Here is a 13,601-nt window from a genome sequence, read left to right on the forward strand (position 1 = left end):
TTTGCTCCAGAGGTGTAGTCTTCTCAAGACAATGAAACTTTGCTGACCCAGGCCCACCTTCCTCTGGAGGAAAGCTGAAATTTTTTTTCTCAAGCTGAGCCAATACCACTTCTGACTTATGGACTCAAAAGATTCTCAGACAGGGCCTTCTCAGGCTTGCAAGAGCCTCTCTGAAGACAACATGAAAAGACAAGCTTCTAGTTTGTGTAGGGGATTGCCTTTCTCTTGGAGCAATAATCATGGCCCCATCTAATCCTGGCTTCTGATCCATTTTTTTTTCTCTTGGGGTTAAAGAGGTCTGGAGGTCATCTTCAACTTCTCTGTGCAAAACTCACTTCAGAATGGAGACTCCAGCTCTCGAGTTCAAAGAAAAAGCTTCCTGTAACCAGGGCTTTGGCGCGGAGCCCAGAGCTGGAGTGCGGAGCAGCTCCGGAGCAGTGGAGCTGAAAGCTTTTGCCTGGAGCTGGAGCGGAGCCGGAGCACAGCTCCAAAGCCCTGCCTGTAACATACATTTTTATTTGCAGGATTTAAACTTAATTAACTGTATTTCTTAACAATCCTAACATTAATATTAAGGTATTTTACTGCTATAAAATTAGCAGTAAGACAATGGTGACTTATTACATAAATGGTGAAATCTTGTCCCTTTTGAAGTCAATGGGAGTTTTGGCTTTGATTCCAATGGGACCAGGATTTCACTTAGTTGCTAGGAGTATTTAGTTTTAAATGTTTTTATAAGTTTATTTTCTCCATCCCCTCTCTCTACATGCCCATATAGTCATGAATAAAATTTTTCATAGGATTAGTCAGAATTTCTCCAATCGCCACTTGGCACAGCCAAACTTATTGCTTGGAAGAAATTCAGGTAAATAACCCAAATCAAGAAAAAGATCTGTCCTTTTCTTAACAAAAGCTGCTATTTTCTCTACATGAGTTACCCTTTCTTAACCAACAGTAAACAATGGTAAGTTCAGTTTGGCTAGGTGTACTACCCACAGAAATAAAGGTGAAAAATAAAAAAGAAGCAGAATACCAATTTAAAATTAACGCGTCTTGTGATAAACTTAATGTGCTAGCATAATAGTAGCATTGCTAGCATATTCTTTACATATTGTACTGTAGTTTCTTAGTTGAAGAAGGTGTCCACTTGTTCTAAGGCTCTTGGCCTGTGGCTCCACAACAAATACACATTTACACCATTATGGAATCCTACATTCATACACATTCCTCACTTTAAACCAGACAATCCTTCATTATAAGAATAGCTTTAGAGTGTGAGGGGGTTTCTAATGTATTAATTGTAAACCTAACTTATAACACACAGGACATTGTACAGTACCTAAGAGACATTATGCTTTAATGTCTTCTGATACCTTTATTTGTAAGAATAATAGCTTTATAAACCTCAGGCTAAAGCTTTTTGTTAATTTTTAACACATCTTAGCATATTTTTTCATATAGATATATTTACCTTTATTAAAATGTCAAATGTGATTATTTACAGCATTAGTAAAAAGTTTTTCATTCAAAAATTGTTTAGGTTTTTTTTAATGGAGGTCTGGATTTGTGTGTGTGTCAAGTAGTTTTCAGTGATTTACTAATGTGTAATCATTTTTTGCTTCTTTTAGGTTATCCTCTTCACGCACCTGAAGCCTACTTTCCCTATTTCAGGAAGCATAATGTCACATCAATCATAAGACTAAACAAAAAGATCTATGAGGCAAAACGTTTTACAGATGCTGGCTTTGAGCATTATGACCTGTTCTTCATAGATGGAAGCACACCAAGTGACAATATAGTGCGACGGTTCTTGAACATCTGCGAGAATGCTGAAGGTGCTATAGCTGTACACTGTAAAGGTATGTAAAAACCTAATACAGTGTACTTGTGAGTTTGCAGTTCAAAATAAGAAAATGCATTTGCCAGTTCTGAAAATAATTTTGCTTAAGAGTTTTTGATCCTGTGCAGGTTATCTTCATTCTTCAAAGAGTTCACATTAAATTCTTCTACTCCAGCATGAGAACTATACATTACATTATTTGCCACTCAGTGCTATTCAGGGTTTCTTTTTTTATTCCATATAATGATGCTGCTGTTTGTTTTTGTTTTGTTTTGCTTATTTTGCTGAAGATCTCTCTTTAGCGTTTATGGAAAGTGGGCTAGTAGATATTAAGAGGCACACAGTCCTCTTCATGCTTCTGAATTGCTGCTGCAAATTTTGTCTAAAGAACATAACTTTTTTTTTAATTGTAAAATACAATTTTGACGTTACTGTTGTAGCCTGAGGAAGAGTAAAACATAAAGTACATTGCTCCATAACTTAATACTGGGTAGCACTTAATAAAATCTTTATACTCTACCTGGCATGACACTTTAGGTTAGCTATAGCATTGAGGGACTTAATGTATCTTTTTTTTTTTTAGTAATCAAATATGGATTATGTACCCAATTAAAATTTTAGACAGAGGAGAGCTGGATAGGTTGCACAGTGGATTAGTTCAGTGGTTCTCAAACTAGGCCGCCACTTGTTCAGGGAAAGCCCCCGGCGGGCCGGGCCAGTTTGTTTACCTGCTGCGTCCGCAGGTTCTGCCGATCGCGGCTCCCACTGGACACAGTTCACCGCTCCAGGCCAATGGGGGCTGCAGGAAGTGGCGTGGGCCAAAGGACGTGCTGGCCGGCCTTCCTGCAGTCCCCATTGGCCTGGAGCGGCGAACCGCGGCCAGTGGGAACCGCGATCGGCCGAACCTGCGGACGCGGCAGGTAAACAAACCGGCCCGGCCCGCCGGGAGCTTTCCCTGAACAAGCGGTGGCCCTAGTTTGAGAACCACTGGATTAGTTCACTAGAACTTGATCTCTCATCACATATGAAAATAAATCATTGCAAATTAACTCCCATTTGTGATACTGGTGTCACAAAGTTTATATCTTGATGCATCAAGCACAGTTAGTGGTAGGTTTTTTTTTTAAAGATTATACAGGAAGGACTAGCAGGGGCATTGAAGATCAAGAATGAAGTGCATTAACAGAGTTATAGAGAGGTTAGCAAAATATTTCTTTGTACTATGCCTGATTCAAAACAGTAGTATTCATTTGTCATTTCTATGAGCACTAAATTTTCCTACAAAATGTTTAGAAAAAACTAAGTTCAGGTGTGTAACAATCCCCTACCAGAAGTTGTCAGCAGACTTTTGACAACAATAACACAGAGCTGTATGGCTTAAACTAAAGTCGTAATTTAAATTGTTGATAATAATAGTAGATTGTTATCCTTTATGTGGATTAACTACTAGAGGGACATGATACACTTAACAGTTGTGTTACAAGTATATGACTCTAAATGCTCTGAATTCAGTGTTGAACATTTATATTGTTGAACTAGTCGTCCGTTAGTTCAGTGCCGTACTATCTGAAGATCAACTACTTGGCCTTTGTTCCTTCCTTGGGCTCTACTAAATCTATAAGACACAAATTCAGTGTTCATTCATACTTAATATACTGCATGGTAGCTGTATTGCTCTCTTGTTTTGCCAGGGATGTTTCTACAGCTTCCATGTTAGAAATCACTTGTTACTGGACAGAGGTGAAAGTAAGCCGGTACGCCCAGGTATGGCATACCGGCAAGAGCTGGTTTGCCGTACCGGGGCCGCCCGGCTTCCCCAGGGCGGCAATTTAAAGGGTCTGGGGCTCCAAGCAGGAGCTGGAGCCCCAGGCCCTTTAAATTGCCACCAGAGCCCCATTGCTGGAGCCCTGGGGTAGGGCTGCAGGGCTCTTGGGGCTATTTAAAAATCTGGGGCTCCCCTGCTTCTACCGCCCCGGCCCTTTAAATAGCCTCCGGAGCCCTGGAGTAGTGGCGGTGGGGCTCCGGCGGCTATTTAAAGGGCCAGGGCGGTAGAAGCAGGGGAGCCCCGGGCCCTTTAAATAGCCCCCAGAGCCCTGGGATAGTGGGGGGCTCCAGGGGCTATTTAAAGGGCCCGGGACTCCAGCTGTCTCTGCCGCCCTGGTCCTTTAAATAGCCGCGGGAGCCCCGCTACTTCCCCAGGGCTCCCGCAGCTATTTACAGGGCTGGAGCGGTAGAAGCAGGGGAGCCCCGGGCCCCCGGAGCCCTGGGATAGCGGGTAGTTCCAGGGGCTATTTAAAGGGCCCGGGACTCCAGTTGCCTCTGCTGCCCCGGTCCTTTAAATAGCTGCGGGAGCCCCGCCGCTTCCCCAGGGCTCCCGCGGCTATTTACAGGGCCGAAGCGGTAGAAGCAGGGGAGCCCCGGGGCCTTTAAATAGCCCCCGGAGCCCAGGGGTAGTGGGGGGGCTCCGGGGGCTATTTAAAGGGCTCGGGGCTCCAGCTGCCTCTGCTGCCCCGGTCCTTTAAATAGCCGCTGGAGCCCCGGGCTGCTGCTGCTACCCCAGTGGGGGGCGGGGGGCACTTACCTTACAGGGTGGGCTGGGGCTGGCTCTGACTCCCCCAGCCACGCCCCTTCCGCCCTAGGCCACGCCCCTTCCGGGGGCCAGAGCTGGCCCCAGCGTACCGGTAAGTCACTGGACTTACTTTCACCCCTGTTACTGGAGCTGTTGTTAAAATTATTTAATCTGAAAGTTTGCTATTCCAGATGTTTCCATAGCTTTAGTTTTTTCACATAGCCTTTCTGCTAAAACCTTCAGTAACAAATGTGATTTAATAAAAAATATTTTTATAGATCAGAGACTGTTTTCTTCTTCAGACAAATATGTCTGAGTTGTTACAGTTTGAGTAGTCTATTTATAAACTGCCTTCCCAACACAAACTGCATGTCTGTCTCTAATGTAACACTATTGTCTTCTCCTTCAAATCATTCTACAGAGCTAGTGCTGTAATAAATAGAATCTGCTCATTATTTGTTCTTGTGACCCCATTCATCCCATTTCTTAAATTCTTTTAGCATTCTAAGAAATCAGACAACAAGATTAGTATTCCTTGATTAAATGTAGAGTGGTTGTTATTCTATATTGAATGTAAAAAGGTTTGCATCTCAACAGTTACTGTTAGTGCAGAAACCATAGTTAGGGAGCTAATGGACATCTGCAGGTAATTAACCATACTGTAAACTGTAAATATTTTATTGGGGAGACAGTGCGGTCTAGTGGATAGATCACAGGACTGGAATTGGGCAAATCCCCATTCTGTTGCTAACTTGCTGTTAACTTGGACATGTCCCTTAGATTCTGTTTCTTCATTTCGCTGTGCAGAACACCTTGTACATCGCTTTAATCTGTTTAGATGAAAACAGCTATTGAAACACTAACTAGTATTTATTTATTTTTTTATAGTTTTGCCAGCCTGCAAAACAAATGTTAAAAAAATTTAAATTGAATGAGTGTTCATTTAATAACATGATATAGTGATTCCAGAAAGTTAATTTGGGTCCCAATTCTGCCAGCATTTAAATGTGGATATCTTTTCAAACCCATGCTTAAGTGTTCGCAGGATTTGGGCCATAGCTTGTAAAGTGGTCAGTCTTAAAACTTTCCTTCTACTTTATCAGGAAACACATTTTGCTTTTTTAACATTTATTATAGGATGTTAGATATATTTTTGTATTTTATAATCAGTTATAAAACTTAAAGGACATTTTTAAAAATTCTTTATTGAAATAAATTTCAGAAAAAATAGTTACAATCTAAAGGGTTTTAGTGGTGAAATGATGCAAATTACAATGAAATCCACAATTCCACCTTTCTTCCATGTTTTCTTAAACACCTCTACTAAAACAAACTTCCAGCAATTTGATACTTGTTTGGGTATCTGGCCAGCTTTATTTCTAAAACATAGCAAATACAATAAGAAATTAAGCAAAAATCACAAATCAAACATCAGAGGCATGGATGAAATTGCAATATAGAGATGTGGTCTGGGGGGGAACACTGGTTTCAAAATACTTAAGTGTTGTACATGTGTATTTGTGTATGAATATTTATTTTGGTACTTTTGTCTTTTGTAGCTGGTCTGGGGAGAACAGGAACATTGATAGCCTGTTACATAATGAAACACTATAGGTTCACACATCCTGAAGTCATTGCTTGGATTAGAATATGTCGGCCAGGCTCTATTATAGGACCCCAGCAGCACTTTTTGGAAGAGTGAGTATAGCATCTTTTGTTACTGTAGGGAGTCTACCGCTTCTAACTATCTCTGTTTTTACCCATTTGTAGTATCTACCAAATGGTATTTATCTAATCTCATAGGGTTTTGTGTTGCCACCCATCATCACCTTAGTGTTTGAATATCTTCCACATAAAATAAGTAGCAATTGTGACATCTCTATGGAATCTCTGGCACTTTTCCCTTATTGGAGTTAAAACTCTCCTGGATTCTGGGTTTGATTATTTTGGAAGGGTGGGGGTCCAGCAGTTGAAAGGGGTGTCAGTGTTGGAGGCTAAGCCTGTGATTATCCAAGGAGGATGAATGTGGGGAAAAAGTATGTGATAATGTATTTAAAGATGGTATCTTATTGCATATGCACAAGCATCCTTAATTATGGCATTTCCTGATTTTTGAGTGCTTGACTTTGGACTCTGAATGTTCTTTTAATGGCTGTGCATGTAATATCCTAGGCTTTTTAAAAAAGCAAACAAATTCTGTAACATGGCATTATATTGACACTACATGGGTCATCAGCAGGATTGGAATCTTTAGATCGACCTCACAGCCCTCTGCCACTTGAACTAATGAAGTAACTGATAGCAGTAGTAGGTTGTCACCCTCTATGTAAGCTAGCATTGGAGGTGGGAATAGGACTTTTTGTCATTGGATTTCACAGATATTTGCTGACAGCAGAGGCATGGTACATACAACTCGGGAATCTTCAGTTCCTTTCCAGGTTCTGAAGGGGAGTGAGGTCTGGTGAGCACAGACTCTTCTGCCTGTTTACCCCCCGCCCCCAGCTTAACGTACTATCCAATACAAAATGCATTTTAAGATGACAACTGTAAATGTGCGTCATTATGGGAAAACTCTAACGGGGGATGTAGTGTTTTGCTAGGTATTGTATAAATATGTAGTAAGAGACAGTCCCTGATCGATAGTGCTTACAATCTAAATAGACTAGACAGATTTAGGAAGGTAGTAGTATTCCATTTCCAAAATGGGACGCTGAGGCACAGAGACATAGGCGCTGATTTCCTGATTTCCCGGGGGTGCTCGACCCCCAGCTCCAGCCCAGGCCCTGCCCCTTCTCCCAAGGCCCCGCTCCGCCCCTGTTCCGCCCCCTCTCCCGAGGGCGCCCCATAGACAACTGGTGCCTCCCATACTGGGGGGAGGTCCTGTGACCAGGCACATGTCGACCCCCCACGGCAGCCCCTGTGGGGGGGGGGGAGGGTGCTCTGTCCTCTCACTGCACCTGCCCCCCTCTGCCCCCCCAGCACATTCCTGGCAGGAGGGAGTTCAGGCAGGGAGTGGGAGGGAATGCTTCTAACGCCGGCCCCTCCCGGTTGCTGCTCTGCAGCCCAGCGGCTGCTGAGGATCACGGCTGAGCGAGCTGGAAACGTGCCAGAGGGAGGGTGTTACCCAGGGTTTTTTCAACCCAAAGCTCTTGGTAACTTTTACTCTGTGGGAAGTGGTGTCAGGAAATAAATCAGGGGAGACACGGCCATCTGACTGATAGATGGTGGCACAAACAGAACAACACAAGAGTGCTTTCACTTAAGGCTAAACTTTACTTAGTCTCAAGCACTTACACATGTCCGCAACAGATTACTAAAACACCCCCAACCCTTGATAATTACCAGTGCTGAGTGTGGCTCTCGAGTGACACAGTGGCAGGCTTCTAGTGGCCAAATCTTCCGTCTGCCGGTGGGGACCGCAAGTTGTATCCAGAGGGAGAGTCCAAAAAGAGTCCAACTATCTCAACCTTTTCCCCCTTATTTATACATTAGTAATAGAATGACATGCCCCTTAAAGAAAACTTGTTAAGTAAGCAGTTTCAATGGTCAAGCAAGAGGTTCCTTCTGGTTATTGATTAACCAGGTGTGGGTTTTTCCAGAGTTTGCAGCCTTGAGACCCTAATAGACATTCCTGGGGCACATCCTGCTCTTTTAAAATGCATGTATCAGCAACTTCAACACAATTCTTATCAGGAAGGATGTGGGGTCAAGCTGCCCTTTCTGTGGCACCCAAACCCCCTCCCCTCCTGCCTTGGTCAAGCTGAGGGCTTGGCTACACTGGCAACTTATACCGCAATAAAGCCTCCCAGAGCGCTCTACCTTACTCCCCGTCCACACTGGCAAGGCATATAGAGTGCTCTGACTCCCTGGCTAGAGTGCTCCTGGTACTCTACCTGCACGAGAGGGATAACGGCTGTTGCTTATTGGCTGAGACGCCCCAGGGCCAGTGTGAATGAGGAGTTACGTTACAGCGCACTGATTGACCTCCGGAAACGTCCTATAATCCCCTTAAGTCAAGTGGCCTCTCTTCTCTTTGTTGTGAAATCGGCTGAGGAATGCGGAAGTGCCTTTTCAGAGCTCCGTTTCAGACAGCGGCTGCTTATCTGCAACGGGGCAGAGCAAATGTTTACTGAGGCCAGGTCTACACTACCGCGGTAGTTCGACGGCTGGCAATCGAACTTCCGGGTTCGATTTATCGCGTCTGGTTTGGACGCGATAAATCGATCCCGGAAGTGCTCGCCGTCGACTGCGGTACTCCACCTCAGCGAGAGGAGTACCGCGGAGTCGACGGGGGAGCCTGCCTGCCGCGTGTGGACCGCGTCTGAACCGCGGTAAGTTCGAACTAAAGTATGTCGACTTCAGCTACGTTATTCACGTAGCTGAAGTTGCGTACCTTAGATCGAATTGGGGTGTTAGTGTAGACCAGGCCTGAGTGAGTGAGAGGCAGGGAGGCTAGGGGGATCTGAACTTACAAGATAGCGTGCTAACACACTCTCAGCACTCCAAAAACCCACTCTCTCTCTCCCCCCACATACAAACAACACACTCCACCCCACCCCCTTCATTTGAAAAGCATGTTGCAGCCACTTGAACACTGGGATAGCTGCCCATAATGCACCACTCCCAATGCCACTGCAAATGCCGCAAATGTGGCCACGCCAGTGCACTTGCAGCTGTCAGAGTGGACAGACTGGAGCGCTTTCCCTAGTGCGCTCTACGAAGGCTGGTTTAACCCAAAGCGCTCTACAGCTGCAAGTGTAGCCAAGCCCTGAGACTGCTAAATAGGCTGCTTTTAACAATAAGCCATAGTGGTTTCAGGCACTTTACTGGTTTGTCAAAATCTCCCCGTACAATCTCACTCGCCCCTGGTTCCTGGCGCCGAAGCCCAGGCAGGGAGCAAAAGCCGCCTTCCCAGCCAGGCTGAGCAGACTCTCTCAGACAGCCGCCAGCGCCAGCCCGCTACACTGCAAAGCAGCATCCCAGCAACCAGAAGGGGCTGGCTGGTCCTGCCCCGTCTGCTGCTGGACCCCCACCCCTTCCACTCCCTGGCATCTGGAGCATGCATTAGCCAGCCCCTCTCCCTCCCCTACCTCTTCCTGCCTCCCGCACACGCCACCGCCAAACAGTTGATTGGGGTAGGCCGGAGGCGTGGGGTGAGGGGGAAGAACTGATTGGCGGGAGACACTGTGGGGGGAGAGGGGGGAGCACACCCACTATTAATTTTCTGTGGATGCTCCAGCCCCTGAGCACCCACGGAGATGGCGGCTATGCACAGAGATTAAAAAATGACTAGTCCAAGGTCACACAAGAGAAACCTGCGCCAAAACTGTGAATTGAGGATTCATACCTTTAGTATTGTTTGAGAAATGTATTGTCCTGGAGTATTGTAAATGTGTTGTTTGAGAAATAATTAACTTCATCAAGATTGATTATAAAATGGAAATATGAAACCTTAAAGCACATACATGGCTTGTTTCAGAAGCTTCTAAAGGATAATAGAACGGTGATTGCCAAAGTGCTTAAAAAATGCTTGAGTGTAGTGTTGCTTAGCAATGCCCAGCAATGCCCAAAGCATCTTTGATGCATTCATACAAATATATATTTGTGTTTCTAGCTCTCATGTTTGGGAAGATAACTTTCCAGATGAGAACAATGTGCAAATCAATGCAGAATTGTTCTTCAGGATTTATATATGACAAATCCTGAAGGAGGCCCTCTTATAAATGATGTTAAACTTCATGAACAACATGATCTCAGTTTTTTGTTCTACTTGTTACTGGAGTGATGGCAGTATTCCTCTTTGACCAAAAGAGTGCGTTTACACTACAGCGCTATCTCCTTGTGACAAAGTTCCTCCTCTATCTTGGTGGGTCCTGCGCTTATTGACGGATTTTCTTGCCTCAGAGATTCACCATGTGGGTTGGGGAACAGCCCAGAGACCTTCCCCTCTGGGAGAACCCACAGTCCAGGTCAATTGAGAGGTTTGGGGGGAACCCGGGCCCGCCCTCTACTCCGGGTTCCAACCCAGGGCCCTGTGGACTGCAGCTGTCTATAGTGCCTCCTGTAACAGCTGCATGACAGCTACAACTCCCTGGGCTACTTCCCCATGGCCTCCTCCAAACACCTTCCTTATTCTCACCACAGGACCTTCCTCCTGGTGTCTGATAACACTTGTACTCCTCAGTCCTCTAGCAGCGCAGCACACGCACACCCACACCCACACCCTCCCAGCTCCTCACACTCCCACCACAAACTGAAGTGAGCTCCTTTTTAAAACCCAGGTGCACTGATTAGCCTGCCTTAATTGATTCTAGCAGCTTCTTCTTAATTGGCTCCAGGTGTCCTAATTAGCCTGCCTGTCTTAACTGGTTCTAGCAGGTTCCTGATTACTCTAGTGCAGCCCCTGCTCTGGTCACTCAGGGAACAGAAAACTACTCATCCAGTGACCAGTATATTTGCCCTCTACCAGACTCCTGTACCCCACTGGTCTGGGTCTGTCACACTCCTATATTGACTGTTTTTGTTTTAAAAATTCCCATCATGTTCTTCTGAGTTAACTTGGCTGACATCAGCAGCTGTGTAATCTCAGATCATTCTTTAAGTATACTGGATATTGACTTTCCTCGTTCTGTGTAGGAACACTTTTTCAACTATCTAATCCTGCTGTATTTACTGGTTATCTGACCTCCCAGTGGGAGCTTTTCTCTGAGGCAATGCATGCAGATAATCCAATCTCTTTTTGGTTTACTGCTGTATTTGTCACACTTTTCCCCCCTCTAACAGGAGCTATATTATCTTATACTTCTGAGGGGAAAAGAAGGCTAATAGAGAAGATTCGAGAAATAGATTATTGTTCCCTTTAAAAAAATGTTAAAAACTAAATTGGAGCTAAAAAGATTTATTCATAGAGAGATGTATGTGTTATGCTCCCACATTTATGATTATTTGGAGCCAAAAGAGAGATATCACCTCAGGTAATTAGTTCACACATGCTGGCAAACATGCAAATATTTGCTATGTGTGGTAATAAAACATGTATTCAGTACATCTAACAGGAGGGTACAAATTCCTCATGCTAAACCAGTCAACCAAGCTTTCATTGTTTTCTGCCACAATCATATAAAATCATATTGTTTGAAATTATTTTAAATTGTATTGATATAGGCCTATCTTTACCACTGACTTTATTGCTACGCTATATTCATCTTTTAAGCTTATACGAAGGAATATATGTTTTATGAGGAATGAAAGGTTTCCAGTTCACTTCTGCATATGCTTTTGTGATGGTCACTCATCTTTGGGATTTAGGTAATGGTTTTCATGTTTAAAATAAAAAGCTGTTTAATTTCTTTGAGGAAAATGGAGTAGGTAGGAGGAAAAGCATTGCTTCTGTTTGCCACTGCTTTTCAGAGCAGCAAAGTGTCAATAAAATCAACTCGATAGTAATTTTGTGAAAACTGTTTGCCACACTCTGTGCCACAGTGTACTATATTGGTGAGAGGAGTGATCTTTCAAATGAGCCATACCACCACTTTTATTAGGATATATAAGTTTGCTTTCAAAATTTAGAGTTAGTGGACTGCAGTAAAAACAGTGTGTTCCAACCTCTGCTTTATATGTAACAAACTTTGAATGAAGAGAGTAAAGAATATCACTGTAACAGGGCACATGCTTGCATCCCAATAAGCTTGTTACAGTCCTTGGGCCCTGTAAGCAGAGACCTGGGGCTGGAAAGGAACTGGAAAGTGGCTCTCTACACCTGCCAGGCAGAAGGCTTGAGACAGGGGACACCTACAGGGAGCAGGAGCTGGCTGGGGAAGGCTTTGAAGAAGGGCTGTAAGGACTTTGAAGCCCTAAAGACCAGGACTAAGAGACGACCCTGATGGGTGGTGAGACTGGTTGCTTTTTTTTTCGTTTTGCATTTTATTTATAAAGACCTGGGAAGAGAACAGAGGCGGAACTTTTTGAAGCATGATTTTCTTCCCTAGCTATCAGAACACTCTTTCCACTTACAACCACGCTTTATAATAGATTTCCAGATCTTGTAAAGAAAAAGATAAAGTAAATTTCTGCTGCACAGCTTCTGTCCTCATTCATCACTAACGGGTAATCCCTCTGACCTGTACAGTTTAGAATCAATTCAGTGTTGTTGCTGGAGGTTCCAGCAGCTAAGCCCCACCATTCAACTCAGGCCACCAAAATTCTGTCTCTGGCAGCAGAACAAGTTGGCAGTTCAGTTTTGTTTCATAACTTCAACTTTTATTCATTTTCATGCAGTAGCAACTTCATTTCAGCTTCTAGCTCCTCCCACTCTCTCTCCTGATCTGAAGGATCACTGGAGCATTGATGCTCTAGCCCTCTGGTTCCTCCAGTGCAGCAGCACCTCTTAGCAAGTTCCCTCTGCCCCCACCACAGTAGCAAAGAAACCCTGCACTCATTGAACCAAGTCTAAGAGATGCTATATTTATAAGGCGGTTTTTCAGGATGAGCCATGCCCTGCTGCTACAAGACACTGACCCTCACTCTGCCAGGGCATGGTGCTTTGAATCAGATTGGCATGCACTCCCCTCTCTCCCTCCTTCTACCACCCCCAAACCACAACTCTGCTGTGGGAAGGCTCATTGAGGAGCATGAGGTTTTCCAAGGAGAAGAGAACCCTCCCAGGCTGCTCAGGAAATAAACCTTGCAAATCCCAGAAGCTTCACATCCAAAAATAAAAAAGCAAGCGTAGTCCTTGTAAGGCATCATTTCATTTTGTTAATGAGCAAGTGGAATAAATATGGTTTAAACCCATTCTTCTTTGCCTTTACACCCAGATGTAGAGTTTGCTGGGACTTTTCTGTTCTCTGTATAATTCCTTCACTGTGCTTGGTATTAGTCCCATCTTCACCCTGCAGCATATGTAGGCATGCAGAAAAGCCTGTTACTCCTGTGAAGCCCTACCTCAGGCTGCAACATAATAGGTATTGTGCCTTTCTAGCTTTTAGCCCATGAACCCTGACTCTCCCAAGGAAAGGGTCTCAGATTTCAGACAGCAGTGGAATAAAAATTGTGCCTGTTTCTTGTTTACTGCCTGTAGACCCTCACTTTGACAGGGAAAGGGAATCAGAATCTGAAGAGTAGCAAGAGGTGTCTCTCTGTCCCTCCCCATCTTCATGAGCTGGCTCCACATTAGATTAGAAGGAGCACTTT

The 13,601-nt window shown here is 44.3% G+C and overlaps 1 protein-coding gene across 1 annotated transcript in view; it reads left to right on the top strand.

Annotated features, from left to right (window-relative positions):
- Positions 1-13,601, top strand: part of LOC112108746 (dual specificity protein phosphatase CDC14A) — a 118,871-nt gene that overhangs the window by 90,900 nt on the left and 14,370 nt on the right. Inside the window, exons 9-10 of the mRNA XM_026656053.2 lie at positions 1,629-1,859; positions 5,969-6,107. Coding sequence (XP_026511838.2) covers positions 1,629-1,859; positions 5,969-6,107 — 370 coding nt within the window. The remainder of the gene's footprint in view (positions 1-1,628; positions 1,860-5,968; positions 6,108-13,601) is intronic.

Source organism: Terrapene carolina, unplaced genomic scaffold, assembly GCF_002925995.2.
Source record: "Terrapene carolina triunguis isolate 2854851 unplaced genomic scaffold, T_m_triunguis-2.0 Scaffold211, whole genome shotgun sequence".
Taxonomy (NCBI): domain Eukaryota; kingdom Metazoa; phylum Chordata; order Testudines; family Emydidae; genus Terrapene; species Terrapene triunguis.